The sequence below is a fragment of the Aulostomus chinensis genome, chromosome 14, assembly GCF_037954235.1.
Source record: "Aulostomus chinensis isolate RoL2024-O1b breed Wild chromosome 14, RoL_Achi_v1.0, whole genome shotgun sequence".
In the NCBI taxonomy this organism is placed as follows: domain Eukaryota; kingdom Metazoa; phylum Chordata; class Actinopteri; order Syngnathiformes; family Aulostomidae; genus Aulostomus; species Aulostomus chinensis.
The window spans coordinates 10021844-10043633 of record NC_141333.1 but is presented as its reverse complement, the minus strand read 5'-3'; the positions used below and the strand labels follow the sequence as shown (position 1 = coordinate 10043633).

The window sequence follows — 21790 nt, the reverse complement described above, 5'->3', positions numbered from 1 at the left end:
GATGGATGGAAAAGGCATAATTGTAACAAAAGAAGAACACACCCCTTCCCACACATACTCCTTAACATGAGGAAGTTGACCTTGTACATTCAAAATACAAATATTACTTGGAATATATTCTGGTAATTGTTAAAGGAAAGTGACCAATATGTATGTTTGTTGACATTCTGTGCTATACAGTGGAAAAAAACAGTTCCATTGTTATACCATCATTTCCCAAAGGCTTCATTCTTTTTAACTGGCACACAGAGAGGACTATGATTATTTTCATTTTTTGTAACACATTTACAAAAGAACAAAGTCAATACTTTAAAATAAAATAATAACTATGAATATAGAAAATTTATAATGAAATTAGTAAAATGAATGTGTACATATCTTCAATTGTTCACTAGTAATATCAAGAATTCAGATACAATAAGATTTTGAAGTTTAAACCCATAATGAAAAGAAAGATTTTTCCCGAAATGATTTCTGTAATGCTTAAAATGCCTCAACGGGTTGTATAATATTAAGTCGCAGTACAAATACGGCAAACTATATATACGCTGATATTGTGACACATCAATAAAGAAAAAAAGGCTACTAAATTTGGTCCTATTAAAGTTTTCCTGTATCAGCCAGCCCTAATCCACGTGACTGATTCTTCAATGCAAATGCACTACACAATATACACTGTATGACAAACTTGTGCTCGCTGATGTAACACCCCTTCACAAAATCACAGACACATTTACAACATCTACTAAACTTCTTCTCCTCTTGTAGTATTACATTATATTCAGCATTATAGCTTTTGTCTTGATGATTAGTCACAGCGTGGTTTGCGTGTGTGTCCCTTCAAGATAACACACAGGCAGTAGCATTAGTGAGTGTGTACTGTACTGTACGTGTGAGCACTCAGCTGTCAAGCCAATCCTAGCAGTCACTGACGCAGCCCCAATTTGCATGTTGTAGCACCGAGTCACAAGTAGATTGAGGAAGCAAATGGGCTGGATAATATCAGCTGACATCGTTTATTTCTGTGATTGTCTTACATTAAACACTTTGATGCTTAGTTTTATTCATCTGGTTGCACCTGAGCTCCATTCATGTAAATGTGACATACAGGGACTGACTTGAGTGAATGAAAGAGACGGTAATAGTGTTGGTGACCATGCAAATCACCTGCAAAAGGAAACACTGTAAATCACCGTGTGAGATGTGCAAAGAGCTGCCACAGGGAGCGATAACACACTGGAGGTACTACATAAAGGTGAATACAATTATTGCTCAGCCCAAACGCCATGACTCACACATTATTTATTAGCTTATGATGGGGTTTTATCTCTATCTTATCATTACAAAATTAAACAAATCGTCTGGGCTTACGAACAATTTTCTTACATTTGGAGTCAATGCATTACCTTCATTTTAGCTTTTTCTTTCCCAGCTTTTCTTTTCATTTCATGTGTGAGTTACGTGTGTGTACACAGCCCAGATTATTTATTGGGATGGGCAGGGAGCTTACTTATATAATTAGGACAAACCGGCACACATTTTTTACTAAACAAAGACAATGTGATTCATGATGTAAGGTGTGTGTGATTCTGTGATTCATAAGGATAAAATTATATGTATCCCAGCAGTGCACGTGGTACGTACGCATGAACATTTTGGGTAAATGCTTATCTGGAGTTCTTTGATGAGATGGCAAGCAAGAAAGCATGAAAACTTAGACACCCCGTTTGTGTCCTCACCAAAGAATGATTCTGTATATTTGTATTTTTGACTTGCTGAACACGTTTCTGTAAGAAGTCTTTTCAAATTGATTTTTTGAAGAATGTTTCTTTATCACCAGTGTGATGTACTGCACCACTGCAAAGTTAACACTATGCATGTTAAAACTGAAGGGTGAGGGAGTGAGGAGCATATGTTCATATGTGCTTTAATGTGCTTTTTAATGTTTCTGCAATAAGCATGCACTAGTTATTCATCTAATCAGGCGCAATCATTTTACTGCAAAGGGATTTAACACTGGCACAGTGGTGCAGTGGTCAGCACTGTCGCCTCAGCAGGAAGGTTCCAGGTTTGAGTCCCAGCTCCAGCACAGGATCTTTCTGTGTGGAGTCTCCATGTTCTCCCTGTGCCTGTGTGGGTTCTCTCTGGTACTCCAGCTTCCTCCCACAGTCCAAAGACATCAAGAGGGAACGAGGCTGATTGATACTCTAAATTGACTGTAGGTGTGACTGTGAGTGTGAATGGTTGTCTGTCTCTATGTGTTGGCCCTGTGATGGACTGGTGACCTGTCCAGGTGAACCCCGCCTCTCGCCCGAAGGCTGCCGGGATACCCCCCCCCCTCCCCCAACAGGATAAGTGGTAGAGGATGGATGGATGGATGGATGGATGGATGGATGGATGGATGGATGGATGGATGGGATTTAACACTGGATTGCTAAACTTGAGACTGCACATTGTGTTGGTTCCTTCTCAGTTCGTACTACTATTGGATCGACAGATTTCAATTGGCCATGCTAACCAACCATAGGGGTGGCCTCTGCTCTGCTGTGTGCCTGTGATTTGCGTACTGACCCTATGCTAAGTCATTAAGTACGAGACAGAGAAGCCTATGTGAATATCAATAACAGCAACATCTGCATAGTTTTACTTCCAAATGTTAAAGGTGCTCTGACAAAACACTTAAATGCTGTGACTGGTTTTACTTCCACAGTTTCATACAGCCGTAGGGCCAACAGTGCCCCAGACATCTCCAGTCAGTTTTTCCCCCCTTCGGATCAACACTGATCTCATCCATGGAATCCAATTGATGGAAATCCATCATGGCAACAGAGAACTGGAATCCTGAAGTTTAAGTACACCCAGGGTTTTCTTACAAATTTAAGGAAAGATCTTTGGAAGATATTTGTAAATGAGACATTTACAAGGCTTAGAAAGTTTTTAAATGACACAAGCAGGGATAAGCATAGGAGGTTGTCTAATAATTGAGTGATCATAGTATTAACAACATTTACTCAGTCTTTTCTGGAATAAACTTTTCTGCAAGTTGTCATTTCAGAACATAATGTAGATTTTCAGCTTGAAATTAGAGAATGGAATAAGGGATCTATCTCTCGTTTCTTTCCCTACTTTGAAAGTGGTGTCTCCGATCTTTTCCACAACCAAATGATTTCTAACTCTGCTGAGTGCAGCATGGGTCAGGCAGAGAGATTGAAGTCAGGGTGTCTGGTTAGTGTTACAGTTTAACAGGAGATTTCTGATGTCTGATTTCACTCAGCAGACCAGCCACTATACTCAAGAGTTCCTCACAATAATGTGCAGCAGATAAGACAGCTGGGGAATGGTGAGGGAAGCGTACCCCACCAGCTCAGCGTGGTGGGTTAATGGTGGACATTTTAAAGGAATCAACACAGCAGAAAAACAGATATTGTCCATTTTATTGCAAACACACTCCTTTGATTGTATTGTGGTGTACTAGAAGTAGTAAATGTAGCTGGAGTCACCAGCCTCAAGAAGAAATGATGAAAGAGCACCAGAGATCTGATTGTTTTTTTAAACTCCACAAAATTGTAGAGAAGATGTTTGTTTAAGTGGATAAGACCCCTCCTCTGCAACCCACTTACATTCATACACACACACACACACACACGTCAGCTATCAAGATTGACCAGATTAATCAGACAGGGGCTTTGCTGCATTCTAGGACTGTAGAATAAATATTCAAATAATTCACAGGAAGAACTATCTCTTGTCAAATAAAAATTTCTAAATAGCAAATCTATACGTGTTGCCCTCTCAAAAGAAAAGCTAAATTATTCACTAGAAATACCACTTTGGACCTCCAAGTGGTGTTTCTAGTTAATAATTTAGTTTTCATCAGACAAGCGGACGTTTACACCCACGTCGGTCTATAATATTTGTAGTGAAAACTTTGAGTTAAGTTGAACAGTGACCTACAAGTGCAGGATTTTGTCATCATCAACACATTCATTTTTGAGTTGTGTCTAAAATCTGTTTTGTGAGGTCACCGTGAATTTTAACCGCCAAACTCTGTGTTCCTCCCTGAGCCAAAGTGAATGTTAGTGCCATAGGTAGAGATTGGCAGAACATTAAATGTGGCTATAATAATAAACAAATATTTCCAAATTCTCTCTCTCAACAGGTGTCTTTTGTCGACTGTGTCAGATAGTCTAAAATGACCCATAGCGCATGGGTTTCAATGCTGCCATGCTGCTGTAAATATCAAGGCCTATCTACTGTGTTCACTCTAATTGCTAAATATTTGTTAATTGCTGCCACAATTCCTTATAGTACCACACCAAGACAGAAGGGGGTAAATAAATCCTGGACCCAGCAGCTGAGCAGTCCTTGTTTCAGTCTAACAACTCACCTCCGGTACGGTCGTCCTCCTTCCCCAGGCCTGGGGTCTGGCTGAAAATGAAGGAAGGGCTGGCCTCCTCCTCCAGGCTCGGGGCTGCTACGGGTGGATAACTGACAGGACGAGAGCTGGTAACAGAGCTAGAGGGTCGTGAACTGGCACAGTTCTGTAAGAAAGGATATTATGATGTCAGTACATTATTGTGGGAGAAGATCGCTTTATTTCTAATGAATAAAGTTACTGATAATTAGGTGTAAGCTACAGGGTACGTCTGAGTACAGAGCGTGGAGCAGCGGTTTCTGGATCCTAAAAGATATTTTGACCTGCTCTAAATTGCACAGATTTATCACTGTATACTATGCATCAAAATTTAACCACAAGCCTTCCCCTACTCACGATGTGAACTTTTTTCTTTGAGATTTACACCTCAATTGACCTCAGAAACCACGGACTGACTTCCTTTACTGGGTCACACTTCTTAAATATGCAATGTCTTTTGTTTTGTTTTTCTTTTATCGGACACGTGCTGGATATTCTCATGCTCTGAAAAACACCAAAATCCAGTTCAACTGAATTTTGCTGCAGCAAATACTGATTTCAACTAACTCTGAGCTTCCAACATTTTGTCATAAAATGAAATGAGAAGAAAAAAACTAATCCATCTCCAATATATATCTATATTTCAGGGGTGTCAGGGGCATGGAACTCAGGAGTATTGAGAGGGGGTTGTTTTTGATTTGGGTCCTGCACCTGACAGCTTTATTTCACAAAGCAATCTGGCTGTGTGTGTTCAAGAGGGAGGTCAGGGCAGGTCAGAAGGTACTTGGTATCAAACAGGCAAGCTACACAGGTCAAAGCGGCTGTGTGTTTGTGTGTGCAGGTTTAAAACCACACCCCCTGAAGTGAGGAAGACTGCTCCTGTGCAGGATATGAAGAGATGGACACAGGTGTGGAAGTAAAAAGATGTGATTAGATGGAATTTAGAAAAAAAGACAAGTTGCCTTGTCACTAAACCAAAAGAAAAATATTCTTCAATTTTTCCCACAATATTTAAATGGTTTTCATGTTTTTAACTTGGTTATGTTATGTACAATACACTGAAATACACATATGTCTGGCCTGCTTCTTTATTTACCTTTAAATAAAAAAATATAGTAAATAATAACATCTGAATACATTTGCTCTATTTGCTGGGTGGCTCTAGTGCTAGCAATGCTTTGTATTGTCTGGTTGTAATATTGGTGACAAAGGAATTTACAACTAAAATACCCCCCACCAAGGGACAATGAAAATCTGAAATGATATGTCTTACATTTAAATAACTATTTGAAATCTGAAATTGAAGTTTCAGTAAATTATCTCATAAGGTTAACCCTCCAATCGTTGCAAATAACACAACATATAAGCCCCTCTATCTCAGACAAGTGCCATTCATCTTCAAATGACCCCATATGCAGTAACACCGCCAAAGCCTCTTTATCCCTCACCAGGCGAGGCACAATACCCAATCCTATGTTTTACAACAAGGGGATATATAGGGGCATGTGCGGTCATCTAGAGCCAAATGTCTCCTATCTAACCAAAGGACAGGTAGATACAGTATTTCAAACAGGATTTATGGCACAAAATAGCATTAGCTAAAAACCGTCAGGTGGCAGTGATGGCTAAAAAACGCATTCTGGTAGCGGAACCCGGCAAGATTGGAAAACTGCCAGGAGAGAGGAAGCAGTAAAAATGACAGTAGATGGGGGACCTCACTGATAACATGTGCAGTCAATATATCAAGCTGCAACTGATGGCAAGGGGGCCCCCATTAGCCCCCACCCATCACAGACCCATGCACGCACGCACACATACACACACACACACCTAATCTATTTATTTAATTTCTTCCTGTTCTTACAGTGTCCATCTCTGAGGTGTGGGTCAAATGAAGTGGGGGCAACATGATGTTTTGAAAATCAATCTGCAGTCAGAAATGTTTTCCTCCCTTTTTGAACGGGTGCAGGGGGGGGGGGTGAAGGATAGGGGGGCTATCTGTGTGTGGATCATGAAGTGGTGGAAGGGGCAGAATACAGTGTTTCCCCAGCCATAAAGCCTGATACAACAACCTGGGGACAGGAGTGAAGTTAATGTGATCACTAATAAAGGACAAGTTACAATAAATGAGTGCGCATGTGTGAGGAGAATGATGAAAAATGGTGTTCATAAAAAAGGGCTAAGGTCTATAATTGTCTGTAAAGTGCTTTGCTTAGGCTATGATCTCCTTAGGCCCCTGCGCACATGCGTTCACACACGCGCACACACACACGCGCGCGCGCGCGCACACACAAACGCAGAGCAATCCACCGTTTCAGCCAAACAGCAGTGTCCGACTAGGTATAAATACTGGCCTGACACTTTAATGTCAGGGGACAGCTTGTCCTGGATTAGAAACTTGTAACCCACCGTGGAGCTTGACATTGCTTGGATGAAGGTGCTGCAATGGGCAGAGTGAGGAACGGGGGGGCTATTATGGAGCGTCTGGGTTTGATGTATAAGGGCATCTAATATGGACTGTCGACAAGTGAGAAGTGAACATATGTGGCCAGATTCCATTCGCATTGCTGTAGCGGTGCTCTTTTTTTCTACAAAAAAGCAAAAACTGCAAGGCAAATAGTGTAGCAGCAGTTTGTTTTAGAGACGCACAGTCATAGCCACATGTCTAAGTGCACATACATTATCCACCTAGTTCACAGAGGAATAAAGGATTACATACTGAAAAATTAAGTGCTTTTCTCCTCTCCTTGATCCTGTTGACCGTGCTCCGAACCTGAAAGAAAAGGAGCGAGAATGGTTGAGAAAGAGATAAGTGAATCTGACACACGAAACACACTTAACAAAGAATGGAAACAAAACTATTTCACAGGTAAATGCTGTGGGTGAACACTCAGTGTGGAAATGGATAAAGGAGAACATGTGGAATGGAAAGCAAAAATTTGTGTGCAAGTTTGTGGGTACTGACAGCCAGTGGTGGAATATTTGTGTGTGAGTGTATGTGTTTGTGTGTGTCTCTACAGTATTGTGCGAAGGTTTTCCACTATATCCCAGTGGCTAATGGGACTTGAAAGTGACACATAGAGCTGGCAAACTAAGAAGACGACTTTAAGCTATCATCTGTCAACACAGAGTGCCAGGACCAACAAATGGAGCTATTGGAGGAGAAGGGACCGCCCTAGCAGAACAGATTACATTTTTATACACCAGATGAAACAGAGTAAAGCGCTCCCTTTTTTAACACATACAACACCAGACAGCACTCAGTTGATTCCAAAATTCCACATTTTATGAAGAGTATACATATAATTGTAATTTAAATACCCCTACCTCATAATTTTCTTGTTCATTTACAAGTCCTTTCAAAAACTTTCCGTGATTTAATATTGAATTTAAATACTCCCGACTATTTTTTACGGCTGTCGAATCAATGTCAATCCATTACCTTTCGGACGAGAGAAGAAAAGTAAACGTTCCGTAATCTTATTCTACTGGTGATAAAAGGTGCCATGCTCTCTTTTTAACAACTGAATTTGTCCTTCAATCCATCCCCGTATTCATGTCTACATAGTACATGGTAACATCATTACTAGATAGTAAGCATCTGTAAATGTTGAGAAATTCATAATTAAATCTATCAATAAAAAACAAAAATCCAGCAAATCGAGTGCATCCTTAGTCCATGACTTGCAATTAACTAAAAACTGCCAGAAATGTAATTAATACAATATGGGAATGAACAACAAATGTACATCTCTTAAACAGCTACATTCCTGAATTAAGAATTTTATCACTGCTGATGGCCCATAAAAAGTAATATGTCAGTTGACCTCTTTTGTTAAGACTAGTAAGATATTTGATGGTTGGGGAATTTCATTTTTAGTCCAACACATCCATTTTTTCTGCTGTATAAACAGGATAGTTTTCTGTTTAAGGTAAACGTGGAAAAAAGTGCAAAGCAGCAGGAATTACTAAATATTCTTCAATTATACAGGCTGAATAGAATCCATCAAAAATCCTCATCTACCTATAAACTTTGAAAGTGTGTATTTACATGCATGAGTTTGTGCACGTTGTCATCACTCAGTGTAAATCTGTTTAGGCCTGGCAGACTCAACACTAAAGCCCATCCCAGCCCAGCCCACCACATTAGTGAGTATGCATTATGGCTCATGGCTTCATTAAGCCACAGCACTTTATAAATTATGACACCACACTGCAGACACATAGATTTACTCAGAGACAGCATGTGCACAAGGAGGACATTCTGCCTTCCCACCACTGCTGGAGAGGCACCTAATAAAGCGAGGCTGGGCCTTGTGACGGGGCAGAGTCAACAGCATCATGTTTCCAAACCAGCATATTCTCTCTGACAAGATCGAGTGAGGGCCTTCAACTCCACGCAGATGCTTGAGACATTGTCTTATCGTTATTTAATGGGAGAAGTTAAGACCTGGGGATTTCACTGATATCAAAAGCAGCCGGCGTGCTGAGGCAATTACATGACACAAGTTAATTAATCATTTGACAATGAGGGGAAGGGCATTGTTTTATATGATCGTTATGTGTTTAAGGGCTTTTGCGCACACTCAAGGTTTTGCGATGATGCAAAGCATGATTCCCAATGTAAATGGGCGCTAAGCGATTACCATATGAAAGCAGCGTACGCAATAACACCTGCCGACATCCTTGGAGCTGATGGAAATAAAAGGTCATCAAAGCATTGGATTACAAGGTGACCACCAAGGAAAAGCTAATTGCAATGAATAATGGAAAGCTATTGTCAGGTAATTAGCAATTAAAACGATGCGTTTTGAGTGTAATAGCAGCCGACATAGTTTGTCTTCCAAGTCATATTTGTAACCGTGGAGCTGGTAATCCAGCCTTACAAATGGAGCATGGTTTGACACCTTTCCTTATCATATCAAAGCCCTTTTTCATATAGATTTGGTTTAATTTATTCTACCAGGTAAACAACTTACAGCTTACTTTGTAAAGTCTTTTCTCTACTGCGCAGACTTTGTTAAATACAATTTGCATATTTGCAATATGCTGTTAACAACACTCCTTCAGAACATACTGAGACAAACAGTGTGATTATTATTAGTAAATATATTACCACTCCACCTGACCCTTTTGGGCCTTATTAACCCTTGCTTGTGTGAACATGTATGATGATGTAATCAAAGTAAAAATCCCCACCAATTATTTGAACAGAACTTTGGCGACATATGATCACATTTGTATTACTGAAATCTGGTTAGGATGTAAACGAACCCTGTTTACCTTCCATACTGGCACGATAAAAGCAGAATCAGATGAGATACTCATATCCGTCCTCATATGTCCTCAGGTTTTAGGCCTGAGAACCTGCTCGTGGTCACCCTCTCATACGTCAGAGGGGTCTCTGAGCGTATCCAGCAAGCAATGAAGAAACACAGCATCAGCACGCCACTGAAACCACACATCAAGCTATGGCAAATTCTAGTGAATCGTAAGGATCAGATCCCCCCCCCCCCCCCCGAGAAAAAGTGTGATGTGATATACTAGATCCACGCAACAAAACATAAATGGGAGAGACAGGCCAACAGTTTAGCACACAAATGAAAGAACACAACAAAGAATGCAAAAGGAATACATCTGGAACGCTCACCCGTGCACCAAAAATGAAAAGCAACACAGGAGAATCTCAAATCAGCCATTTCAGACCACTCCAAGAGGGAAAACCACCTAATGAACTGGGATGCAGCCAAGGTTATTGGAACGGAAAGCAACAAATTTCATTGGTGGATCAAAGAGGCGGCTGAAATCTGGAAGTGGGCCCCAAAGACTGTCAACCAGGATGAAGGAGCCTACCAACTATCCCTGGGACGTAGTACTGCAGGGCCGCCCCATGCCATCTGACAGACCACCAGACGGCAGGGGGCGCCCCACCCTCCCCAACCACACGCCAGGGGACATCGAAGAATCCATATAACACCACAGATGATGTCACACCAACACCATGTGACACCTCTGATGAAGACTATAGAAGCAAGTGGTTGACAGGTACAAACTTTTACCTAATTGGCCTTTATAGAGTTGCAGTATAGTTTCAGACAGACAGACAGACAGACTACTTTATTAATCCCTTCTGGACGTTCCGCCAGGGAAATTGCACTAGGCCACAGTACACACAGTTGGCCACAGTAGGCCAAATGAACCGTTTCACAATATTGTACATGCACTACTCACAAACTGTGATGACCTCAAGGTCAAGGACAACATGGAGGTAAGAAAATGAATCCCAAGCACTAAAAAAGCCACTTAAGCAGTGTGAAGGGTCAGTCCTCCCTTGCTCAACACTGCTTAGTACTTGGCCTATGACTCAGGGGCAGCTATTCATGCCTTAGCGAGGCTGAAGAAGAAAGGACAGATGAGGTCACGGAAAACAAAAATCTACTGAAAATGCAAATGCTGGTGATCAGACATCAGTTATGATAACAGAAGGGTAAAATGTGTGATTTTGGATGCCAGGTGGATGAATGAATGAAAGCCCATTATTAACTGCTGACTGCCTGTGCAAAGAAGTTGCACGATGCCCAGCTGTTGCAATTGTCTGTATAGTGATAATGACCTTCAATGTAACAAGCAGCAAGTGACAAGATGAGATGTTTGTGTTTGCAGGAACCAAAGACTAAATCTATTGCTTTATTTTGCTACATTTTTAACATGCATTCTTTAGTTCTTCGCTCACAATCCATGGATGTTTTGTTCTTTCAACTTTAAAACAAGCATCTGTAATTGTTTTACTGCATCCAGTTCAAGATTTGGCATGACTATTTAAGTTAACTGAGAAGAATTAAATAATTTAAGTAGTTTTGCCCCCCCCCCCAATTTTTTCTCTCCTTTATGTTTAGATTTCAAAATTACATTTAAAGATACAGATTTTGAAAAAAAACAAAAACAGGCACTGCATACTAACAAGCTTCAGATGCGGAATTTCCGAAGCACATTTAAAGTTAGCCTATTTGCATTGAGCTAAAAGCCAGTTTTGACCAAGAGTGATTTTCATGACTTGAGTCTCATCCATTAAATAGTACAGCCACACGCCTGCCCCCACCCAGCTACAGCGTGTCTAAATGGTAATAATGCAGCAATTCAGTATGATATTTCCTGCCTCCTTCATTGCATGTTTTTTTCGTTTTTCTGTCCTACGCTGTAGATGGCTCGGGGCCCCACAAAGAGCTGGCCAGCGTCTATGTCAGGATTCTAAATGGAGGGCCGTGAGTTTAAAAACTTAAAGAGGCAGTGAAATATTAGCCAATGTGGGTGAGGAATGAGTGGCTGAGAACCGCGGCGTGTCAGTGTTTAATGGTCGGACTCGGATGCATATAAGTTAGTCCAAGCATGAAGGGCAGTGGGACGCTTGCGTGGAAACGATGTCCCCTCCCCTCCATCTCACCCCTCCTCCCATCAACGACACACACTCACACGCATACACACTCCTGCTTTCACACCTCCACCCACACAGCTTTTAACCATGGAGCCCATCAGAAACTTGTCATTTCTCTCATTCACTCTGACAGCCTTGAGACACAATGCAGACTTACCTCTGTGTTGTACACCCCATATATCAGGAAGATGAACAGGCCCTGCAAACAGACACAGAAAGAGAGAGAGAAGGAAGGGGAACAGGGAAGAGGAGGAGGACAAAGTTGTTACAGTTGTTTTCTCTCTTATCTTCTCAAAAAGAAAATGAGTGGACACGGACAGATTGTTTTGATTCTTTCTCCAGGTTATGCTGACCTGAAGTTGATGGTCGTGAAGTAAAAAGAGCAGGAATTGAAAGAGTCCAACTTCTCTGCAATGGGCTAAAACCATTAGGCTGCGCTTACATTTGTTTCCTCTCCAATACCCATACGTGTTCCTTATTCAGGCCCCCGCACAGCAATCAAAGGATCAAACCCCAAATTCCACACAGCTTTATCAGAATAGAAAATCTCAAGTGCCTGTGTTCAGTCTGTGTTCTTAAGAGACAGAAACACACACACACACACACACACACACACACACACACACACACACACACACACACACACTCATTAGAAAACACACAAACGCACATGGAGAGAGCAACTCGGGCTACACAAGACTATCAAGGAAATCCATTGGAGGAGAGCAGAGAAAGAAAGAGACAGAGGGAACATAATGAAAAAAATGACACATAAAAGAAGATATTTCATGTTCACAAAACTCCACGGCTAGTACCCAGAGCCCAAGAATGCCATGCCCTTGGATGCATAAAAGCTGCACTTTTGGTCACAGAAAAAAAAAAAATCGCTATTTTTCATTCCAATCCATTGAGGCATCCATTGAATATACAAGCTGTGCATTCGCCTTCGGGCCATAATGTAATCCTTTTGCCTCAATGGAAATGGTAAGAACAACATTCTCAGGGCACCAATTGAACTGTGCCACAAAAGATGTGCTGAAAAGAATGACTGAAAAGGAGGGTAAAATCCTATAAATTTCAAGGCTGATACATACAGTAGATTCTTTGATAAGCCAGCTGTACATCGATATGAGTCTAAACAGGAACAGAAAAGTTTTAAAAGTACATTTCATTTTGCTCCTCAGCATGTGTCTACGTAGGACAGCCAGCCACAACCTGGCCAAAAATCTAAATTTTAGTTATCAAATTTTTGTCTGAGAGTTCCTGAAACATCATTGACGACATGATTTGGGGTCTATTCAGGACCTCTAGCCTGAGCAACTGGGTGTTCAACTCTGGTTCTTCTGCCCTCCAGAGACTTGAGTGTCTGTTGAGCTGTCAGGACATCCATCCTCTTTAAACCGAACATGTCATTCTGCCACGCTGAAGACAAAAAGGGCCTGCTTTTGTTGTTTATCAATATATGACAACGGCAAAACATGGAACTTTGCTGCTAAGAAATGTTGGATTCACATGATAGCCCCTAGATTTCCACACGTAATCTTATGGATTGCTGATGGGTATTTATTAGGATATCGCAGGTAATCCCATGGGATGTACAGTACTAGTAATCCAACAGGATTCCCATAGAAATGTACATGAGTTAAATACATCATGAACAAAATACTTCTTTAACATTGTTTCACATTTTTTTACAGTACAGTACAGCGTAAATTTCCCCTTTTACTAATTTTCTTTACACCTTAAAAGTAATCAAATCTATCACTGCACTCTTACAACACTGGCTTTGCAATGCACAGAGCTTGAAGTTCGTCATACTGTTGTCATATACTCACACAGGCTATTACATACAAATACAATAAAAAGTGTCTGGCTAATTGGCAACGCACACCCTATTGTATTGCATTAGCATTGCAATTCCCAACGTATTGTTGCAATTTGATTATCATGTTTTTGATCATTCCTCTTATCGTTAATTAATCTTTTGTTGTATAGTGAACAAAGTGGGGAGAACATACAGCGCACATTAAGAAAAATGATCTATTATAATGTAATTGAGTTAAAAATAAGTGGCAGCACAACAATAATGATGGATTGTTTAAAATGTTAATTCATTAATATTCCCACTATAAACAAACAGAGACAAAAATGGGGCACATTATTTAAATGCGAGTGTGCTTTTCTAAACCCAGTCCTGTTTCTTTTGAACTCTGCAGCAAATGCTACAAATTTATGCAAAAGATGAACACAGTTGCTTTCAAAGTATTGCTATAGTGTACATCAAACAAGGGAGCATAAATTAATTAGCAGCCAACTAATTAAGGAACAATTGTATGTTTAAAAAGTTAAAGCCAACAAACAATGTGTTTGACCAAAAAAAAAAAAAAAAAAGGGAAAAAAAAGATGCCCTAGAGAAATATGCTATACTGCAACACAAGACAGAAAATATTATTTGTTTAAGAAAAAGGGTCTCGTGTCTTGTCAGCTGCTGAGATCTTTGTCCAACAACACGCGAGACTTGCAAGAATTGAATTCAAGTAATTATTGCGTTTCCACCCCCCAAAATTATGCAGGTTGTGTGTGATGCTTTCTTTTTGGGAATTTTACATATACTACCTTTGCTGTCCTTGTAACTCACATAGCTCAACTGAATACATTACAATGTTCATCAAGACTCATTATCTGCTTGTAACATCTGTAGTAAAGACTTTGAAAGTGTGTGTATTTAACTGTAGTTAGCTTTATTATACATAAAAAATGAAGGATTCTTTTCAAGAAGCTTATTTTTTTCATGTGCTGGACATCTACAATTTTTTTTGTAACCTGTTTAGTTTGACAGTTGTATTACGATGGGGAATGCAGTTTTAATTTGTTTGAATCACTTGTTCGCAGCAGATTTGAATGGAGCCCTTTCACATTTTAATCACTTCACCAGGGATTTCAAAGTGACAAAGCTAAGTAGGAAGCAGTTCAGTATTTAGCTAAAGGACACGTCGACAGAATACAACGCTATTGATAGATGTGATAGCAGAATTGAGTATGTGACCTTTCTGTAACAACCATTATGTTTATTGCAAGTATCTTCCAACATATTCATATTCATCCATCTCAATCTTTTATGAATATCATATAAGAAAGAATGAAAAAGACTATAAACCCACAGGCATGTTTAAAATGATTTCCTACTGAACACACAATTCTGATGGAGGTGTTGAAAAAGCAATAAACTCAATAAACATAAAGAAAATCAAGAACACATATACTGATTTATACTCTATTCACATAAAGAATGTCTGATGATTGCTGCTAGGTTTAATTGTACACCTGTCTCTTCTGTTTAAATGAAAGTATGTTAATGAAACTTTACTTCCCCTACAGCAATTTCAGCAAATGCCATTTTTTTTCACTATATATTGACTTAAGTATTAATTAATATTTCATTAGACAAATGGACATCCTGTGTTTCCACTACAGATAGCCAAACAGAGAGTTGTCATTGACTTGGACATTCTATAAAGGTGAATTTCCCCTTATTATTTTCGTCACTGAATCTAATACTCCAAAGCAATGCTCTCTCATAGTTATCAAACTCCCCTAGCAGTCACACAAACCCACACAGTTGTCAACAGTCCACAAAGCCTTCACAGCTCTGTAGAGGTGATGTACTTAGCATTAAAATTAGCATCATCATGCTCATCATCCCTCGATCAACAGCAGCTCTTTCCAAAGAATGCTGGATTATTCTTGATAGCTATGTTTAGTGAGTATGTGTGTTATCCACAGACTTTATTTAAGGCATTGTCACCGATAAAGCATTCATTCTTACGCCCCTCCATTCCCCTTTATTACGCATTTTCTAATTCTTCCACTCCCCACTTTCTCCATCTTCATCAGCTTGAAAATGTGAACACTTGGGGAGCACAACAGCAGCAGGTCAATTATTCTAAACATTGTCCTTGGGGGACAAATTTTCAATGTACAGGTATAAAAAGTCTAATTAAGCAGAGAGAGCAGTGTCTTAGCTTTCTTTTTGTATATTGCTGCGAGTTAACAAGGTATTTTGACAGCTGTTGGCATTCATGGATCATTTTGCATTTCTGTAGTATTTGTAAGGGATGAATGTTTTCTGAAAGTGACATTCACCGAACTGCATACAGTAGATGCAGCTTGTGGTTTGTCTTTAGCACTCAAGCTCATTTTGGCAGTCACTCACATGACTGACACTATGTAATACTTTCCATATTGGTGGGATTTTGGACGTTCAAGTAAGAGCTTGTAATCAGTTACACTAATCAGAGGAAATAGTGTCAGTAGGGCATGTAGCCAGCTATCTTCATAGCCAATAAGATGTCTTTAATGTCAATCCAGTGGTACAGAATTTAACTGAAGGCTATTTTTTCAGCCTTTCAAAAAACTAAGCATTTTGCTTCTCCAACAAGTCACATGTAATGAAGCCACGTTAAACCAGGATCTAGTTTTGGCACCCCCTTACCCTTTGGCCCCGATGACTGTCAGTTTTAACATGTTGTTGATAATCTTTCCACTGCAAAACACGTTTTCCATGAACACGTATTAACGTCACAAGAATGTCTTCTTCCCATCCGCAGTGTGGTTTTGTAAGCAATGCAGTCTATGAAATAGCTTCTCCATCATTTACTTGAATGAGAGCAGTGCAGCAGGAGTTTCAAAATTCAAAAGAAATTTCCTTCAATGCTGCTGCACAGCACAGAGTTACAGTTTGGCTGCTGTTTCACTCAATCTCAGTATCTCATGTGTAAATAAAAACATACAGAACCCTTTCATAAATAGGTAGCGGTACTTGGTTACGTTCTTTTAAGTAATTGTAAACCCCGTGTTCCATAGACTTCTTTGCAAAATTTCAGGTACTGCCACTGCTCAATGTCAGGAATGATTTATACTTGTCTGACTATACATCAAAAATCAAAATAGATATTCTTTTCACAAATTACATCGCTCAATCAGACCAACTGTATTCTCTTAAGAAGCTGACAACCGCAACCTCCACGTCCTTTTAGAGAATTCCAGGTTTCAGTATCACTTGAAGCCAAAACTGAAAACTATTTGAACAAGTTAGACCCGATGTCAAAAATCTCAGCCTAAATTCAAACACTCAGAGACACTTTTCACAAATAAAGCTATCTGCATCCCTACTTGGCAAAAAAAGGGGAGGGAAAATTGGGCCCTCACACCTGGTAATCATTACGGAAATGAGAGACAGAAGAGGTTAAAACGCTGTGATATGGGGAAAAAGAAAAGAAATTCACACTTCTGCACTGGGACTTGCTAATGTCTCTGACCCCTCCATGCATAAACAGTTTAATTAACATGTATACATAACTTTCACTTTAACTGCTCATGGCATGTCAAATCAAAGTGTCTGTCAGAGCTGTGAAACAGGCAGTTGATACTGTGCAGGTCCTCAGTTCAAAATTCAGCTCTGTGTAACTGCTCCAGCTGGCTAAGGAAGCTGGCAGAAGCACATGGAGGCAGACAGACAGGCAGGTAGACGGGCAGACTGCCACTCTGTCAGTTTGAAGAGATAAACACCTCCAAATGAAAGCTTTCACACTCATATGGGCCTTGCTCAAGCCAAGCAAGGGGAAAGGAGGGAATAGAGACAACAATATGATGTCTGCAGTGGCAAAACAAAACATGAAGGAAAGACAAAATAATAAAGAAATTGCCACTTAATGTTTTCATTTAGCCTAACATATCTGGGGAAAAAATCCAAACATTGAAATCATCAGTCACCATACTGTCTGACAGTTAAATAGTAAAAAAAAAAGTCAGTGGACAAGCCAAAATGTCCAACTCGTACAGTCCACATCTATGCTGTTCGCTTCATAAGGGTTGTGTGTGAATTAGGGGACAGAGATTTTACTATGATATGATGAACATTTTGACGATTATCTTGACAAGCAGATGTTTAAAAGTCATGTATAGCAAAGCATGCAAAATAGTGTAACTATTATTAAAAACATGAATGAATAATGTGTGCTTCAAGGTTTATTTTATATCATACATGCTAAAAATCAACAATCACAAAAAAAAACCCTAACCAGCCGTCCAATTTAGCACACGAAAATATTGTGTTACCGGGATGAGGAAAATGTTACATTATGTGTCAGTATATCTTATAACGTCAAATATTCAAGGATGAGGAAAATGCTATCTTATGTCATTATTTAGGTGAAACTAAATATTATACACCAACATCCCCAAGCACAGTGCTACCAGCATCAGTGAACCCCAGAGGAGAACTGTCAGCTTCAAATTAGGGGCAGCCACAGGTCATGGATTGCACCCATCCCCAGTGTCAGCCTGGTCCCCAAATCAACATCCATAAATCGGGAAAACTGCACATCGCAACCTGAGACAGTCTTTACGTTTCACTCGCGCCCAGCTTTTGTTTGGTAAATAGACTCTCTACAGAGAGGAGGTGCCACCGCTTCCACCAAGTTTTCATTGACTCATGGCGCATGCTGGAAGACTTATTTTGGTTGATACTGGTAAATATCACTGCTTGTTTTGTAATGGACATAGTTTTGATGACATCAAAATATGTAGTGGTTATGCTAATCCTGGGGTATTTTAACATGGCTAATTGTGAAGTTGGTAACTCTTTCATTCCTATGTGTGGGGGCATGTGTGTGGGTGTGAGAGGGTGGATCAGGCTAAGAGTTTTCATCCTGTTTCCATCACTTTTTGTAACTTATTAGCAAAAGAGGATCAGTCATTCTTTGGGTGGAGCTATTAGGACTCTCTTTTTCCCACACACATCCAGTCAGCTGGGCTGTCATTTTGAGTAGGGGACCCCCTAGCCAGCTTGCCTCAACAGGGTGTATAGCTACAGAGGAAAGCTGAGACTGTACACACACACACACACACACACACACACACACAGACTGAGACTGAGGCCGGCAGCAACACCAGTACTGATGTGTGATGGCTCAGGAGAGGAGGGAGAGTTATTAGCTTAGCCCTGAACCACCTACTTAATATAGGGGCCGGCAGTGATCGCTAACAGAGCCTGGCAGAGGTGACAGCTTTTGGCCCTGCTTGAGGAAATCCAATTGAAAATCAGCCAAGAGGAACAACAAGCCTGAAACAGATGTTGCTCACTACCACCGGCGCAACTTGGGTACACACAACCCAGCGGCAACAAACCGCGATGGCAGGTCTGACACACAAACATGTAACCAACACACAGTAGGAGATCGCGCACATCTGTGGTCGAAGGCACAAGAAACTACTAAATAAATGCATATACAAAGGTAAAAAGGAATTACACAAATGTGCAAAAAGGAACATGATGCAATACATACATTTTTAAGGATCATCTTGGTTCCATTTCCTTTACATGGAATTTTGATAATTTGTCTTTTGCGAATCAGACATTTTGTGTTTTAAGATAATAATATACAACTGAATCATTGTTTATAATATATTAATTTCTAGTCATCATTCTCTTCAAATAGTAAAAGTCCAGCATTAAGAGAATCTTTACCAGTGTTGCTTGAAACTGCACACCAGTGCTCTTCTAAAACAAACAGGAAAGCATAAAATTAAATACAAAAAGGAAACAACGCTACACAGTATGATAAGTAATCTCACACTAGTACACACACATCCTGTAAATCTACGCATCATTCGAGTATCTCTTGAAATTCAAGGTTAAGAAGTTTTTAAATATTGGAACTGAAAACTCCCTGGAAACTAAACCAAAATTAGAATTGAGAGAACAAAAATCAAGCCAAATTTTTTGAAGGTCTATCAAAAACATCTATATTGAGCAGAAGAAAACATTCTCTCATTGAGAAAAGACCCATCCAGCGATCCATCTATCCATCTCTGACAGGGCATGTCAATGAAAACACAACACAGACCCTCAAAGCATTACGGCCCCTTACTCTAATATTAATTGAGTTTGGGAAGGCTGACCATGCCTCAGTCATAATAACTTACATTTATTTTATTTTTCTATTACATCGACTGCAAAAAGAACGAGGAGGGGTGTGTTGGGGGATTGGAATGGGCTAAAATCAATTGTGACATATCTTTATTGCCAGTCGATGACAAATGACAACACATTTGCCATTGCTCTGGCATTGTGTCAGTGTGTCATATTGATTTTACATCAGACAGGAAAATGTTACTGAACAAGCACCAAAGTAACAGATGAGTGGTCTATTCTACTTGTTTTAATGTTTAAATACAGCAGAATGACGAGGGCGAGGGGCTGATAGACTCGTGGAGGATAGGCTCTTTCCATTCATTAACTCACATTAACTCAATTCTGAGGTGTTGCATGAGTGATGGGAGTGGGAAATACACACTGAAACAGATCACACAACACACATGTGGTAGTGTGATGGAGGGGTTGGGGAGGGGGGCTTAACAGAGCACGAAAGAGAGAGTGAACTGTAAACAAACTAGCTTTTAAACAAGACAATTTAGTCTTGCATGTCTGAGGCGCCAAGCAAAACACAGCAATGGAAAACCGATACAAACTTTTAGCACATGGGTCAAAGCAGGAGTCTTTGAACTGGTGAGGGAACGTGTGCTGCCAGTGCTGCGAGCTGTTTAATTAAAAATACTAAGGTATCCAACAGGCCTTTCTGGGCGCCCCCCTGTCAAACTGTATGTGATCAAGCTGTCAATCTCTCTGGGTGTTTTCTAACTGCATAGTTTTCCACTGACAGAGAGGAAAAATGTGAAAGTAGAGCAAGCCCCAAGAAACAGCAGCTGGGGATTGGGCTTGGCTTACTAACAGTAAACATGGAGATACATGCGTGTGTATGCTTATGTGCATTAACAGGCACTTTCTTACTGTACATGTGGTGAGTACAAAGAATGTGTAGTCATACAGTACTACATGTACTTGACCAGTACTGTTGATGTAGGTAACTCCACAGAAATACAAGTATGGCAGCAAGCAGCAGTGATCACAAGTCCTCGTGTAAAACTGATCAAATTTATTCAATGTGTGATTATAAGCACTGAAACCAATCTTTATGTCAACTTACCAAAGCCCAGATGTACCTGAGACAGTAGCTTGGTTTTCCCGATTGCTCAGTGCACAGACACAAATGCTGAATGGTGACAAAGTCTTGAAACTGCCTCTAATCATTGTGACGAGTTTCATAGCAGGATCTTCTTGGGGCCACCTTAGACACCCAGCCTGGAGGGATGCCAACAGAGCTATGCCACTTGGCTCTTTATAAAATACCCCTGCACAAAGGCAAAGGCTTGAAGCCATTGTGAACTAAGAGCACATTCTCACCTGAAAAAATTGCATAGAAAGTAATACAAACTTATGTTGTGAGCTCTTATGAATACATGCTGTAGGATATTCAAGCAGGGAAAGAAAGTGCAGTTAGGACCTTGATTCCCACCTGCAGACATATACCATTTTAAAATCTTTTACAACTGACATCACACCTCCAAGACATTTATCAGCACCATGCTGTGGGAGGTATCTACTTTTTTCTGGGCAGACATCACATCTCAAACAGGAGAAAATATGTGTTTTTACCAGGATATCATGCTTATATCACTGCTGAATACCTAGGTCTACTGCAGAATTATTAGATGTTGAAGTGAATTGACAAAAGGTCAGATGCTAGTAGGCTTTATTTTTATAATGTCTACATGCTATAAGTATCATTAATTAACAAATTAATTTTAAGAAAATAATTTACAACCATCTCTGTTCAGTTTGCACCATGTTACACAGCTGTGTGAAAGTGCGCCACAAAGGAAAACAAGTTGTCTCCAGTAAATTAAGTTGAGGTAACAGCAATTAGAGGAATTGGTTTTTTTTTCCTCTGTGGTTCAGAGGCTGTACACCATGTTGTTTCACCTGGCAGAAAGTAGCTTTACTAGGAAGTCATAATGCTCATGATTGTCCTAACCTTAGCTTC

The 21790-nt window shown here is 40.1% G+C and overlaps 1 protein-coding gene across 1 annotated transcript in view; it reads right to left on the bottom strand.

Annotated features, from left to right (window-relative positions):
* LOC147249692 (adhesion G protein-coupled receptor D2) overlaps positions 1 to 21790 on the bottom strand; it is an 89778-nt gene that overhangs the window by 34485 nt on the left and 33503 nt on the right. The window contains exons 21-23 of the mRNA XM_086224926.1: positions 12004 to 12045; positions 7134 to 7187; positions 4388 to 4541 (exon numbers count right to left, since the gene is read on the bottom strand). Of these exons, the coding sequence (XP_086081052.1) occupies positions 4388 to 4541; positions 7134 to 7187; positions 12004 to 12045 (250 nt within the window). The remainder of the gene's footprint in view (positions 1 to 4387; positions 4542 to 7133; positions 7188 to 12003; positions 12046 to 21790) is intronic.